Source organism: Pygoscelis adeliae, unplaced genomic scaffold (genome assembly GCF_000699105.1).
Source record: "Pygoscelis adeliae isolate BGI_AS28 unplaced genomic scaffold, ASM69910v1 Scaffold241, whole genome shotgun sequence".
Taxonomy (NCBI): domain Eukaryota; kingdom Metazoa; phylum Chordata; class Aves; order Sphenisciformes; family Spheniscidae; genus Pygoscelis; species Pygoscelis adeliae.
Genome location: NW_008824056.1, coordinates 3,769,815 through 3,785,724, shown reverse-complemented (window position 1 = coordinate 3,785,724; position 15,910 = coordinate 3,769,815). Strand labels below are relative to the sequence as shown.

Genomic DNA, 15,910 nt, shown 5'->3' with positions numbered 1-15,910 from the left:
GGTGCGTGCTAGCGCACGATGGGCTGCAGGGCGCAGGTGCTGGGTGAGCTGGTATCCCAGCTCCCTCCCTGCCCCGGGGGGGCCCCGGCAGCTAGGGAGGGGAGCCGAGGGTGAGACAGCAAGGCTGAGCTGGGAAAGGCAACCCTCCGTGGGGAGGGAGGGAGGAGGAACTGGCGGCTGGTGCTGCTGAAAATTTGCTTCTTTTTCTCACACACCCCTAATGCAAACAGATGCTTTCTGTTTCTGAGGCCCCTGCACGCCCTTCGGCCTTTCTCCCCTCCTCTGCTCCCCTGGTCTCCTCTCCCTCCTGCAAGAGCTGACCCACGTCCTGCACTCCAGGGGGTTGTCCCCTGGACAGCTCCCCCTCCCCGTAGGGTGGGGAGGAAAGAGAAGGTCTGGCTGGTGCAGGAGAGCTGGTTGCCTACCCAAAGAGAAAGGTACCCGCCAGAGCAGGCTCGTAACCGGAGAAATGCTGGAAGGTTTCATGTGATTCGGGGCCTGTACTTCTGGGAGTGAACCAGTGACATCAGCTGAATGCTTGCCTGAGTTTCCTGGTTTCCCTTTTTAAAAGAAGATTGCAGAATCTTCTTTAAAAAGATGGAAAAAAGTATGAAATGCTACCAGAGTTTCCAGACCAAGCATATGTAGTAAGGCAGCAGATGTCTACAGTCCCTATAATGCACAAATGGCAAGTCATTTTTTAACATACAAAAACTTTAATTGCACTGCTACTTTCAATTCTTCGTAACTAAGAATAACCTTTTCAATCTAAAATACTCCCTAAATGACATAGGTTTTTGAAAGTGCCTTCTATATTTCCCAAACTTTGAGACTAATCAGACGTATAGTTTTTAGGTTGCTTGTTCGGAGCTATGTGGTTTTTCCAGTGAACCTGACAAGTTTTAACATGATCTGAGTGAAGTATGAAGGAAGAGAACCCTTATTCTGTATAATATAATTAAGAGAATTCAAGTATGCTTTCCTTTACTGAAAGAGGTGAAAAGGAATATAGTACAAACCTTTTATACCAAATTCAGATGTTATAGTTACTGAATCTTACTTGATATGAATTAAGCTCTGTCAGGAAGTAAGTTATTGAAACCATGAACCCTCCCTGCACTTTGACTCATATCTTAGAAGGAACGATTAGTAGAAAACCTTTTTTTTGCCATTGGGAAAAAGATAACGAGTCACGTTTAATGAATGAATAAAAGCTTAGTAAAGTCGCACTATTTTGAGAACTTTTCACACTTTCAATTGATCTGATACTCAGTTTATGGTTCCAAGTCTGGCTTTCAGCAACTGTATCTTAATTCCTGTTTTCTTTTCACTTGAGGGTGATTAAGAACAAGAAATTTCACAGAACAACTTATCAAACGCTTTTCAGATGCTCACTTACCTGTCACCATTGTCGCCTTCCACTTGTCTCTGAGCTGCATCTCGAAAGTGCCTTAGACTCCTCCAAAATGCATCTTGAAACTACAGTAGGCATGAGAGTATTTCTTGCGATAAGGTAGTTAAATAAACCATATCTGGAAGTAAGCTTTTTTGCTTCCGATGGCTTTCTTTTGCGATACCTGATCAGAGAGTCAAAATTCCCCTGGCCAGGAGCAACTGGAGCAACTGGCTTTCTCATTCCTGGGAATGACTCACATGCCAGGGTAGGTGAGCGGCTCCGGCTCACTTCCTGGCTCCGGAGCAGCTCGGGCGCCCAGGACGCAGACAGTGATTCACCTGAGAGGTGGGTGAGTGCCTGTTAAAGGCAGCAGCCTTCGTGCAGCAAGACGTTGCAGACAGTCTGAAGCTGTGTTTTACAGCAACCTGTGTAACCGTGCCTGTGCCTTTCGGTTAATAGAGTTTTGTCTGCAGGGTGAATGCGAATTTAATGTGATACTGAAAAATCTTGTGCTGGATAGATACAAATATCTGCTAATTGAGATTATCATGTCAATTATTAATTTGACTATATTTAGACACTAATGTTATGCTTTCAACAGATCCTCTCTTCTTAATAGCGTGTAGGATGAAAGTAAAATGTTAAGTCTGTAACTAAATATTTCAGCTAAAATGACTAGACTGTCTGTTTACTGCATACTTTTTACTGTCACAGTGTTCTTTAAGACTCTTGACTGAGCCCGCTGACTCTTGCAGTCCTGCTATCAGTGGTCCTGGGTGTACGCAAATTTAGAGTAAGATAATTAGTGCCTTAAGAGCATTGAAATAATCACGGCAGTAGTCATATCAGGACAAAATTTTGCTTCGTGTCAGTAGAGGATGAAATAGTTAATTTCCCATTTCTGCTGCCTTCTTAGAAAGAAAGCAAATATTTATCTCCCTCATTAAATCTTCAGGAGGAAAGAAAAAAGAATCTTAATGCTATGAGAGCAATGGCTGCCAAGTCATTTTTCTCAGACTGCTCTATCTGTTCTGCCTGGACTTCTCCATACACATTTTTTTACTTTTTTCCTCAAAGATCTGAGGGACTGAAACCCCAGCCCCCCTCTTCTGAAACTGGATAGCCTTCTACATAGGTGCCCTTGGCAGATGCGTGGAGCCCTGTGAGGAGCTGGAGCAGGAGCAGGTCCTACCAGCTGCCCTCCCCATACTGGTGAACAGCTTCCTCTGGCCATGTGTCCAGGGGGGGCCCTGTGCTAATTTCCACATTTCTGCTAGTGCACAAACTGTAAAATTCCCACTTGCCTCGGGACCTCTCCCTTCAATCAGGTGCAGTCCCTGACCGTAGGAGACTTCTGGCACGGCTCATCTTCGAAGACCAGCTTTTGCAAGGCAAAACAGATAATGCAAATGAAGCCAGCAAGAACATGTGTTATACTTCTGTCATGTTTTTACCTTTATTACTGCAAGCTGCAAAACTGATCTCAGGAGCTGGATATTTTGACGTTAAGTGATGGTCCCCATTGCATGCACATGCTGGAGTGCACACATCACATCACCTGAGGATGGAGAAGGCTTTTTCTGCAGTTAGGCAGAGGAGACTTGACGAAGTCTCCGCCTCTCTCAGACCTTGCACATGGCTACATAAGACAGTGTGTGCCAGTCACCATTTTACCTTCTTTCAGCTGTCCCTTGTGCTCCAGTGCTTAGCAGCTGCTTGTGTGTTGTTCCCCTCTCAACTGCTTGTCTTGTTTCTAGACTAATGGTGCCTTCTGTTTTTCCTTCCAATTTTGGTTCACCTCCTCAGTGGCTTTCAGCCATTTTCAACCCTAACATTACTTGTGGTGATCTGGTTCTCTCTTCTCAGTGGAGCTTGTGTAAGACAGGAGTATGTGCCTGACTGATGGTCTTGTAGGCTGCTGCTTTGAGCTGAGAAGTTATCCCGTGGAGAGGGCAGTGAGAGCCACCCTGGGATACAGTGGTAAGTGCTATCATCAGTTAGCACAGCTCAGGTACGGTACAGCTCACTGCATAGCCACGTAGCTATGATTTCTCAGCATTAAATCTCTTCTGAGGTGTTTCACTCCTGTCTCTGTAAATCACTGTCTTCGCTCTCTGTTAAGTGGAGACCTCATTCTTCCTCTGGGGAGTGTACAAGACTGTTTAACTATCTTGCCCTTTCTCCTGTGGCTGTGCTGGGAGAATATGAGAATATCTGGATGGGCCTCGTACTTTGAGCTCTTTGGTTGACTTTCAGCACGGTCTGGTTTACCTGAGGACAGGGTGCTGTGCAAATTCTGTGCTGATTTTGGGGTTGGCCTCATCTTTTTCCTTTTGAGAATTTGGGGGATTTCATTTGAATCTCTTTCTTTGTTTCTTTACCCTTTTGGGGATTTCTCAGATCTATTCCCCAATACCAGATGTTTGATGCTCGAGTCAGACCTGTTATACTCAGCTTTGCATCTTACCTTAGCACCACTTTTTCACCACTGTGGTCTCCTCTCCTCTCCAGTGGTAAAACAACCATTGTCCAAAGGGTCTATTCTTTGGCTTTGTTGCAACGTAGACCTGTCAGTGCCTGTGTTAGAGCTCTGTGAGTTTAGCTCTGACAAGGTGATGACTTCTCGGTCTTTTCCCACGGGTATTACCAGCGGTGATTTTCTGTCTGTATCTTGTGTGACCTGATTGTGCAATGGACTCCAGTACTAGATGTAGCTGGTAGTGTCATGGTCTGTGGCTGCTGTTCTGTGCACAGATTATCTTCACCACATATCTCAGGCCAATTTCCCATTTGATGCTGTTCGGTTCACCCCTCAGATACTGCATCCTTTCAAAAAGGAGACACTTGGAGATCAGGCTAGCTTGTAAGTGACTTGCTGCAGGCACATGGGCCCTGGAGATGAGTGATGTGAACAGTGCTCACAGTTCTGGTGCTGTCAATCTGTGTCCTGTCTCTGGATGACTCTTCACGAGGCAGAGTTGAGGGAAGGTGGGTTCTCGTGCTGGCGTCTCGAAAATTGGCTGGGATTAGACCCTTCAAAATTTCCATCTTACAGAAACCTGGCTCTCAAGAGCTATGTCTGAACACTCATCCAGATGCCACAGTGGACACCCGCTTGTTGCAGGCCACATAGGTAGTCCTTCAGGTTTCCTGAAGAGAAGACCTCTCTTTGACGTTTCTGGGGAACATTGCAGAAGTTGCAGGAGAAATCCACCTCTCTCTTCCATCGAGATATCTCGTAATAGATGTTCCTTCTCTGGGATGTTTGTACAACCCAAAATTCCAGTGTCAGAGGCCCTTAGAGGAGCAGAGACTTCACAGCTTGGGCACTGAACAAAGCATTCACACTGTGTTGGTCTTGCTTCCAGTGTTTCTGTGCACAGACCGCCTGACATCATGCCCCTCAGCCGCAGAGTGATAAGCTCCTGTCTCTGTTCTGAGGAACAGCAGATGCCTGGGATCAGCGACTTGGGAACCTGGAAGTCCGAGTGCCATAGCTGAGGGCTGGAAGCAGATTTGCAGATAGGTCATAAACAGCAGTTTTACATGCTTGACTCGTGTTTTGCACAAGACCACGTGCTCCCAAGCCGGGTGCTGTACTGCGTCCCTGGTGCGGGGCACGGTTCCGACCCTGGGGTGGTGCTGACAAATGTGTCCGCTCCTCTGGTCTCAGTCCTGCGGGCTTCAGTCAAGACATGGCACGACAGCGCGTTATGGTTTGATTTGCACTGTTGTTCTTCAGGCACTTCTAATGCTGGTGTTGTCTTAGGCTGGGGTCTGAGAAACAGTGCTGAAGGACATGTCATGGAGAAGAAGGGGAGAAATTAGAAGTGAAAACTGAAATGTTTAAAAAATATAATTTAATTTCTTACAGAGACCCAAGCGTTTAATAGTTGGTACTCTGTGGAGTACACACACCAAATTTGTGTGTTAACAGTGGTCAAATAATAAATAGATTCGTAAAATCTACATAAGTATGGGGTTTTTTTGTTTGTTTGTTTTTTGAATGTGGTACAGTGGCACATTAACTTTTCTTTAAAATCTCTGTATTTTGGTGTATCAGTAAAACTTAATGGGTTAGAAACCACTGCCATAGCATCCCCTAGCAGGCTTTTAATTCAGACGTGTTGTTTGGCTGTTCTCAGGCTGGAGCAAGTCAGGACTAGCCGCCACATGAAAAGGAAATGCTATGGAGCTTGTCGTAAAAACAGCGCGAAAGAAATGTGAAGCTCTGATGTAAAGAAAAGCTGAAAGCTAACCTATAACTTTACTATTGTTCACATTATTTAAAGGTTGGATGTCCCTTTTTGTATTCTGGTGATTAGAGAGCAATTCTCAGATTTCGTAAGAGCCTGAACGACGTTATTACAACAATTATTGTGTTGCTTCATTCTAAAACTCCTTTACTATCATATTTAGCAATGTGAACTACAGGGTTATTTTTAAAGCAGATTAGCCACCTGGATAATATATGACACTGGCTTTTTCTTTTTTTTGAACATAGAAAAGTGGTAGGATGATCAGAGCTTGCAACACTGGGACGATTCCTCCAGTGTTATACCTTCAGATGTGCAAGATGGAGGTGCTTTTGTCAGTGGAAGTGTCTTGGAAGAATTTGACACTTCCCCTTTCCTTGTGTGGTTTACTTCTATCATGGTTTTGATGGCTGTCACTATGAAAGAGGGAGGAAAAGAGTTAATTAAGAACTGACTTCTAAAAAGCTCATTTCTTTTTTCCTCTATCCTCGAGTTCCTCGCATTATGTTGATAGGTAACCTGAAGTTATACACCTTGGCTGGCTGATCCTGTCTACAGACTTCGGTCTACCCTAGTGCCTTTAGTTTTCACATGCAACCTGCTGGCTCTGTGTGTTTGTGTGTAATCATATGGGTAATATCTTCATTGCTCGACTTGGCTTCCTAGCTCTTGTTCATGATGCAAATTGTTGTTTTGCATTTGTAATTAATTGAAGTACTGCTGTTTGTTATGAGAGTTTTCTCATAACAAGAGTGCCCAAGAGTCAGGACGTGTATGAAGTGCAGAATTTGTCTTTAGGCATTCAGGAATTAACTTGCTGTCCCTCTGAGGAGAGGCAGTACGATACAAAATCTGGAAGGCTAGATGGTGCGTGTATTAGGCAAAGGTATAATAGGTTTCCTTTTTCTGAAACGCAAGTAAAATAAAAAATACAAAGAAATATATGTAAGCCTTTGTGTACCCAAATAAGATTGATTTGCTACAAAACTTGACTGCCTAGTGCCCTATAGTTCCCCTTTTGGGAACTAAACAACCTGTAAAAATGTTTAGAATAAGTGTCAATAGTTTTTGTGTGAATCCTGGACCATAGAAGCCTGGAATAAGGTTCATTTGTCTGAACAAGTTTAAGGCCTGGTGCCAGTTTTCCAGTTTCTAGGTTGTCTGTTGCTTCTAGTCTGGAGCATAGACAAGCCGAGCAAATGAACATTTGGATGTGGAAAGGAAAAGCCCTGCTGCTGCCTCATGGTGGTGATGGACTGGAGTAGGCATGCGTAAGGTGGAAATGTTACGTGCGTTTGCTCTGTCTTGTACAACTGCTGAATCTAGGAAAAGCAAACATTTCTCTTAGCAGCTCCTGGGACACAAGTGTCAGTACCAGCCTTTCCAAGTTAAGCTGGGAAAAAAAATCAGATTTGGAAAAATGGTGACTGTTGTATTGAATACACTAGTAAACTTTACTGAATTACATAAATTCCTTGACTGCACTAAAGAAAATCTGGAGAGCCCAGAAGAGCAGCTTTCTATGGCATGCTGTTGGTACTCTCTACCTCTGGTCTAGGCTGATGGCTTCCTCATCTTCAAGGGAAGTCTGTTCTCAAAACATGTCTCCATTTTGGTTAGGTGTAAAATATAAAATATTGCTTTGGTTATTTTTTTGAGCTTTAGAAAGCAGAGACCTAAACTTTGAGGCATTTTAACTGTTACAATTCTTACTTCCATCTGGAGGCAGGGATCTAAAAACTTGCAGAAAAAAATGCAAAATCCCAAATGTTAGAATTTTGAGGGACTTTTTTTATGTAAGTGGATCAACCAGATGTCTTATCCTTGCAGTCACCTTGCATTTCTCTGCTCCAGAGTTTGGTAACTCTGGCTCCCTTTTACCTACCTAAGAAGCAGCAGCTGAAAAACAGATGATTAAGACTCCTCTGAAACCTTTGGCACACCCCTTATTTAAGGAGCAACTCAGCCCATTTTGTGGTTACACCCACCCTTACATGCAGGCTCTTAGTACTTAACTGTGTGTACTGCTGGTATGTGTTTGTGCACAGCGTTAAATGAGCCTTGTATTACAAGCAGTAGAAATGAGAAAATAAAAAAAACTTCCACAGTTGAATAAGTTTTCTGTTCTTCAGCGTTTTCATAGTTGATCACTGCCATATTGCTCATTTTATGTTACTGTCTTTGTAATAGCCACAATAATGGGCCAGAGTTCCACTCTTAAATCCAGAGCTGGATGTAAGTCTGTGCTGAGAGTCCTGAGGACCTCCATATTAGCTATGCTGGTGTGATTCATTTGGAAGAGGGAGGACTGAGCTGCAAAGTTCAGTGCTGACTTCTTCCCTAATATACCCAAAGCTCAGGAACACAGATTTCCATGGGCACCTGCCTGGTGGAAGATCACAGCTGATTTACAAACCGTCTTCTCCTGATGTTTAGCTCTGGTCACTATGTTAGTTGCTGTACTATATCAAGAGGCTTAGAGAAACATTTTCACACTCATTTCTTTAAGCAGTTTTCTGACTCTTTTCTCAGCAAGGTGCTGGGGACTCTCACACTTCAGCTCCACAGTGTCACAAAGCAGCAGGAGATGAGTGTCCAGGTACCGGGCAGGAGGCAGGAGGGGTGATGGGAGTTCCAACAGGCAATAGGGCTGATGGAAGAGAGCAAGTTGTGGTGCTTTCCCTGAGGCCCCTTGTGCAATGCCATGTCACCTGAGCAGTGCATGATGCAGAGGTAGTCCTCGGGGTGGCAGGTATGTCGGGGGGGGCAAGTAGCAGTAGGAACATGTTGTTTGAGAAGCAAGGAAGCATTGCTGAGGGCTAAGGAAAGTTTAACAGTTTTTATAATATGAGAGTTGTAGAGTTGGAGTCAATAAATGGTTGGTATGTCTTTCAAGTCGTACAATAGTGAAATAAATTCCAGGATTTTCAGTTAGAAAGCAGTTTCTCTTTAGGCACATCCATTTGGACTTCCCCTGTGGGATAGCTAAAGGAGAGCTCTGTGAATGGTGCGGTGAGCTGGGTGGAGAGGGATTTTCTGCACAGGGAGGGTTAGGCAGTGTTGCTTGCTGCCTTCTCTTTGCCCATCGTTGGGACTGGGAAGAGTGAATGTGCCACGCAGGGGAACATTTCTGGCTGTTCCCCTCTGGTGAGTGGTAGGGTAGGGGTGAATGCTGCACGGCTCTGGGGTGCCCTTTGCAGGGGAAGCAGTCCTGGGTCTTCTGCTAGCCTGGACGAGGAGTGCGCTCTGGGGGGACTCTGGTGTATTGCCGACTGCATCCTCCACCAAAGTCCCCGCTGGGAGTGGAGAGGAAGGATAGTGAAACAGTGTAGGCGGTAGGAAAGTAATTACGGCTGTGAGAAAGGTGGGTAGGGACGGGGAGGGACTGTGTCCTTCTTCGCTCTGTGAAGTACAGTTCCTCCTCTTCCCTGCCCTGTGACGTGCCAGCCGAGCTGACACCCAGTGTAAGAATTACTGACATACAAAATCAACAGCTCTGGGTTTTAAGCCCAAATAAAGCTAAATTGTCCTTAGAAGCAGCCATAGTCAGTAAGCTGCTTAAGTGTTAACATGTAAGCGTTTTTTGTTTAAAGCAGATAGAATTATTCTGTAGATTGTCTTAAGTTATATGAAGGTATTTTAATTCATAGGCTACAGTTTGTCTGTATTCTGTGAGGTGGACATGATTTAGTGACCAAATCAGAAAAACCTCTGTTCTCATTAGCTTTGCAGAGCCAGCACAGAAATGCAAGACTACAAACTGATTGTTGTTAGTTTTATGCATCATCAATGCTATTTTTCTATTCAGACCGATGTGGTTATGTCTGTGAACTTGCATGAGTGACTCCGAGGTAATACAGATCTCTGTGGTGTGAGTGTAGCAGTACTGTGGCTGGGCAGGCACAACCAAGACACAGCTGGGCTTCCACAGCTTTGATTAATGATGGTGGTGTCAATGAGAGAGCACAGCTTGGGAAGATGGCTGTTAGATTGGGGCTGGCAGTTTGAGTGACAGCTTTTTGGCTATTAAGACTAAACAGCGAGCATAAATAGGGAAATCCATTGTGCTGTTTTTATTAAGTATTAATATTACAGTACAACCACCCTTTCATTTTCTACAGCAGAAGTAAAACAAATTATTTTTTAACTTCTCTATGAATATGCAGAGACTGTAGAGAGTGAAGCTGCAGAATCAAGATTCAGTAGCAGACATTCGTGTGATCAGTTCGGTTTTTGGATTTGTGTGAACTGTTTTCCGAAATGTCTTTACTCTCCTGCATAAAACCTTTTCTACAAATGGTTTGCACAAGAACATGTATATCAGGGGGTCCATGCAGACGTTTGTGGCAGCCAGCCACAGAGTGCTTTCTTTTGTGACAAAGAGCTGGTTCTGCAGACGGCAGTCCATTCGGGTGGCTGTTTGACTCAGAGTATAGGGAACCCTGCTAAAATGAAAGGGGGCAAAGCATAAGAAAAATACAGTAAAAATGATGAATACTTTCCCCTTGATCCTTTGTTCGCTTTTGTTGTCTGTCTTCTGTGTTTTTTTGTAAGACTCATATACCTTTTTGGCAATAATTGTATAAAATAGAAACATGAGGATGAGAACAGTCCAGAAGACGAACTGACAGATATAATTGACAGCTTCGTGCCATTTGAGTCCGAAGTAATTCTTCAACGAGGCACACTTCTTCACGGATTGGGGCGTTGCTTTCTTGTTCGATAAGATCATGTTAGGCAGAGAGAGAACAAAGAAGAAGAGCCAGATCAGACCCGCAAGGATCTTTGCTGAGGACAGTTTTTGCACCCAGAACTTCCCAAAAGGTCTCACAATCTTGAGAAATCTGTCAAAAGCAATGAGACCAAGTAGCACTATGCTAATATACATGGTGTCGTAAAATACTACGGCTGAGAAGCGACAGACAAAGGCTTTGAGTTGCCATGGTCCCAGGCCAGAGTCCGTCAGGATTTTTAGAGGGAGCATCAGGGTCATTATAAAATCAGAAACTAAGATATTTTTCAGGTAGACAATGAAAGTTGATGTGCTTGGAATATGGAAGAAAGCCCAAAAAGCTAGGCTGTTCAGTACGAGTCCCAGAAGGAAGATGAGTGTGTACAGTACTGGGAAGACCAGGTGGGTGATTGTGGTGTCTCGGTGGCATGGTGCAGAGTAGGGTGCTCCACTGGAGTTACTGACAATACTCTCGTTTGCGAAGTCGCCCATTGTTTGAAATAACTTGGGTGAAAAGGAGAGAGAAATCATAAAACATAACATTCTGTATTTAAAATTGCATGTTCCTTGCAGTGACTGGCAGGTTTACACAAATAAACACAAAACCTGAACGTGCATTAAATAGACCGACAGATTTCTCTTCTAGTTCATAGAAAATCTAAATATTTTCCTAAGTTTAAGCTGTTTACAAACTAACATCTAATAAAAAGCGAAAATGGTATATATTCATTATGGAGGCCTAAGATAATATTATAACAAGGTATAACAGCAGATTGCCTAAAGCACCATTTGTCTTTACATGGAAATGTATTTTAACATTGAATAGAAATTTTACAGTTGTGGCCCAAAAGCAAGGTGCTTCTGGGGAAGCAACTTCTGGTATTTCTTACGAAGCACACACCATTTTTCCTTTCTCAGCACAGATTTAAATAACACTTTCAAAATAAGATGCAGACTGCTGGTTATCAGCCTCGTACATCTGAAAGCCAGATGACCGAGTGCCCCATCACACCACGTGAACGCTCTGATTGTGCAAGTACCTGAGCAAACCTGGCAGCAACTGTTTCAGAGAGGGGTCTTTGGCTATCTCCGGTTCATCCGCTGTTCCTCTGCTGACAGAAGCCTCGAGCAAAGTATTAAGAATGGGGAAATGTGTAGAAAGATGAGACTTTTTCTGTTGGTGTTGGTTGTTGTTTCCTTCCTCATTTTCATGTATCGCCTGAGTTCGTTAATCACGTTTGCTGTTGCTTATCTCTCTTCCTTTTGCTCTCTGTCAGAAAGTACACTACCTTCTCCTATACTAATAAAAAAATTACCATATCCATCAAGACAGGCACATTTTCTGGCTTTTTGTTTGTGTGGGGCAGACCTGATGGCACCTACACTGTGCCATTATGATTTGGCGCCTTTAGAGACGTGGGATGAACAAACAGAGTGTTTCCTGACAGTTTTCCAGGATAATCCTCAAATGTAGTTCTGAGTTCTTGTTTGTGTGTGTGAATTCCCCTGTTCTGGACAGCACTAGTCATCATCAAATGTGTGACCAAAACATCTGCTCAGAGCCACCCTTACAGTGGGTTACTCGGCTACAGAATCATGTGCACTGACATATTCAGAAACTGTACCCTCCCTCTGTAACCTGTTAATATTGACACATGAACCAGAGCTTGACTTTTTGTCTCCAGAATGGGATTTCTGGTTTATTTTGGTGTCAGTGTAGCCAGGTGATACAGCGTGCTGGTTAGAGCCACTTTTTGGTTCTGGCAGAAGCTGCTGCTGCTGCATGGTATACTTTGTATTTATTATGTGTTTATTATGTATAATGTTGGAATCTAGTGCATTTCTCTGTAAACAGTTTTTGTATAAGTTTAACTGAGTCATGTGATTTGTCTTGTATTTTTCTGTCAGCTGATGTGACTTAGGGTTCTGGCTCCTTGCTTGCTGCCATGTGGGAAATGGCTCACATTCAAGCCATCCTTTTGTGGGCAGACATGAATTGCTTTTTGAGGTTCTCAGGCTGCAGCTGTATTGACAGTAAGTTTGTGCATTAGTATCTACATTTTGGTTAATGTAGGTGTGCATGCTGATGTCGGTGTTAAATAGCTGGCAGAGAGCAAAGAGCCTTGAGGATGATTGGGATGAAGGTCACCCTCGACATTGTCATCAGCGTGACATGTCCCTAGCTGCCTGACCCTACTTCTATTCATTCATCAAGGACGATATAAAGCTGAGATGGTCCATTGCAATTCCCCAGGACTGATGTCCAAGGCAGCATCTTGCACGTTTTCTTCCAAACTGACCTCTTGACACTGTTCCCAACTGTAAGAGGCAGGTACTAAGTGCCTTCGCATTCCTATCAGTGACTGCTGTATGGTACACAGATAGCTGTAGCATCTGTTGTCTGGACAGCTCATCTGATCAGGAAAAGCAGCTGCCACATAATTGCCACTCTCTCTCCATGTATAGGTACAAAAAATGTGGGGAAGGAGCGTTGGGTGGACGTGGGGCATCTCGCGTTTCCCTTCTGGGCATCAGCTGAAGCTGATCAGTCCTGGGCCCCATGGGGCTGGTTGTGGAGCGTGTGCTCTGCAGTGACTGGCAGCACTGGTTCCAGGGAAATAATGGTGCCCTGTTTTCTGTGGTATAACCCCGTTACTGATTGTAATCAATGTTGGTGCATATACCAGCATAAGCAGTGCATGAAACGTTTTGAAAAATATTTAATTCATCCAGGCAGGTTATAAGAGATGCACAAACTCTAAGGCTGAGTGCTAAAGAAAGTGAACTGTCTTTTAACTTTTTAGGAAATTGGGTATCAGTCGTAAAAATGCCCGGTGCCCTGCCAGGCACAGATAAGTACTGGAGAAGGGTAGACAGGCAACGACTTTTGGCAGGACTGAGCTCTTGCATGATGGTGAAACATATTTCTGAATTGGAACTGTTTTGCAGTGATGATAAATGAACCATAATTTATTACAAAAGCCTAGGATCCTTTACATGTGTGGTTATGATACCTGAAAATGTTATGCACCTGAAAATACTTCCCTGTTTTTTTTTTCCCCAACTTTTCCAAATGAAAAGGGGAAGTGGTTGAATTTTTTGCATAGTACAAAAAAGCTGCCCTTAATAATCAGTAAAGATTTTACCATGAGTCTTTCTCTCCCTAAGATCTAAGTATTCTGTAAATTGAGTCTTTGTATATTTTCTAATATAATATATTGTTCTCTATAAAAGCGTACATTTTTTGTTTATTCATATAGTAAGGTGAAGTATTCGAAGATTTAATTCACATCAAGATAAGTCTGATTATGAAATAATTTCCTCTGACATACAACTGTTAATTATTGGTCAATGGATTAAGAGTTACAAGCATATAATGAGATAAGCGAAATGTTATTCTGTTACCAAAAATCTGCACAGATAAATAGCTTATCTATGTATGTCCTATATTTCTGTTTGTCTGCCAGTTGCGTACAAGGTGACAACTCCCTGTATTTAAAAATCACATTTACTGTGGATTTTATTTGCATTTCCCAGATCTTGTGTTGTTATGGTTTTACTCTGGCCCAAGTTAAGCTATTTCTGCAAAATCTGTGCAGTTCATAATCTCATCTGTAGCATTTCATGACTCTGTGTTAATTTTTCCTTACAGCTCTAACTGTAAGTTCAAACTTCTTCCTAGCAATTCTGACAAGCATGAAGGTTGTGATCAGGTGGTGCTCTTGTTTTATTCAAGCTTTCTAGTTTCACCATTTTTGCAACCAGTGATGTTGGTTCCAGGGTGCTTGTGCTTCATCTGTAGAACAATTTCTAAAGAAGTCGGTGAAATTCTAGATACTCTTCTGCAGGATTTGTGCTGCTTCCGCCCACCGATAAACGTATGTGGCCAAGAAGGGGTATGGGTAGTTCTTAGCTCTAGAGTGGCGTCTCATCTGTGTCATCTCCTTCATTCTGCTCCTTTATCTGTGCTCTGAGTTCTGACGATGCTGTGTGCTTGCACAGCATGTCTAGCAAGGACTTTCTAAATGATTTGCAAAGGAAAAAGTATATGAATGGATCTAGGCAAGCATTTAGCGATGTCAGCCACAGCGTGCTCTCTTTCAAGTAAAACAAGGTGTTCTGAGCAGAGCATTCAAAAACGTCTCTTGTTTGGCTCAATGTGTAGGGGATTCTAGTAAAGTGGAATGGCACAAAACAAATAAAGAACACTGCGATAATGATGAAAACCTTCAGATTTACAGTCTTTTTGGACGCCTTTCCTGTGCACCTTGTCCTTTTATAGGATTTGTACAGTTCTTTACTTATGAGTATGTAGCATACAACTATGACTGCTAAATTAACCCAGAAGATAAGTTGACAAATATAGTTTACGATTTCATGCCAGACTAAGCCAAACTCAGATTTCAAGAAAGCACACTTTTTTACATTCTGAGGTGTTTTCTTCTTATTCGTTAGAATCATGTTGGGTAATGAAAGAGCAAACATTGTTATCCAAATCACTGTGGACAGGATCTTGGCACCTAAAAGGCTCCTTGGTGTTGAGGTTCTGAATGGTGAAGTGGCTTTCTGATAGCGATCGATAGTTATTAGACCAAGAAACAAAATGCTAATGTACATGGTGAAGTAAAATACAACCTGGGTTACCTGGCACACAAATCCTCTCAGTACCCATGATACCAACTTTGCATCACTAAGGATTTTAAATGGAAAAGTCAAGATCATGAGGAAGTCAGAAATGACAGTGTTCTTGAGGAAGATGATGAAATTGGATTTACTGGATATTTTAAAAAAGACCCACATTGCAAGGCCATTCATGGTGATACCCACCAGAAACAGGATTGTATAAAGCAAAGGAAAAATGACTTGACTGATTTTGTTATCGCTGGTGCAGTTGCTGTTGTTTCTAGAGTAGCTGAAGTTGGTTGTAGCTTTCATTTGCACTTCGTCTTTTCCCCCCTGTTCCCTGTAAAAACAAAAAAGAAGAAAAATTACATTGTGAGTTATATCTGTCATAAGACTTCAGCCTTTTCTGTCTACTTTTAATTTTTGTGTTGGGAACTTTTCTTTGGGGATTTTGACTGCTGTAAGTTGTGTTTTGTTTTACCAAGGATGTCAGGTTTCTACAGGAGAAGAGCAGTAGATGTAGCGATGTTTGTAACGTGGCCTGGTTTGATCTTCCGTGACTGAAATGCTGAGGTGACCTTCCATCCTAACCTCCTGAGCTTCCCACACAGCTTCCCAGAGACCCACGCTGCAGGAGTGGGCAAGGGGCCGGCATGGCGGTGGGCTGCAGGGGAGGCGCAGCTGGCATTGTGTCGCCTGTTCCCCTGCGCGTAGGTGACAGCACAGCTCTCGCTGGGTGCAGCACAGGGCTGGGGACCCTGACGTGGATCTCCTGGCCCCTGTGGCCCTGCCGCTGACATTACAGTTGGTGAGGCCCGAGCTGGGCCATGGGCCATGGCCTGGCCAGGCTCGACCCAGCTGTGCTGCCTCGGGCGATGGCCTGGCGGCAGAGAGGAGCTGGGA

At 43.5% G+C, this 15,910-nt stretch overlaps 3 protein-coding genes across 3 annotated transcripts in view; 1 reads left to right on the top strand and 2 right to left on the bottom strand.

Annotated features, from left to right (window-relative positions):
- Positions 1 to 15,910, top strand: part of MED12L (mediator complex subunit 12-like) — a 148,172-nt gene that overhangs the window by 81,690 nt on the left and 50,572 nt on the right. The window lies entirely within an intron of this gene.
- Positions 9,845 to 10,876, bottom strand: P2RY13 (purinergic receptor P2Y, G-protein coupled, 13). Its single transcript, XM_009333981.1, has one exon. It carries the CDS (start codon positions 10,874 to 10,876, stop codon positions 9,845 to 9,847), a length of 1,032 nt encoding a protein of 343 aa, XP_009332256.1.
- The window catches only part of P2RY12 (purinergic receptor P2Y, G-protein coupled, 12), a 3,956-nt gene continuing 2,345 nt past the window's right edge, over positions 14,300 to 15,910 (bottom strand). Inside the window, exon 2 of the mRNA XM_009333965.1 lies at positions 14,300 to 15,347. Coding sequence (XP_009332240.1) covers positions 14,300 to 15,319 — 1,020 coding nt within the window. The 5' untranslated portion in view covers positions 15,320 to 15,347. The remainder of the gene's footprint in view (positions 15,348 to 15,910) is intronic.

What these genes read in the sequence shown, in the direction of transcription:
- P2RY13 (XM_009333981.1), bottom strand. Translation starts at nt 10,876, where the DNA reads ATGGGCGACTTCGCAAACGAGAGTATTGTCAGTAACTCCAGTGGAGCA.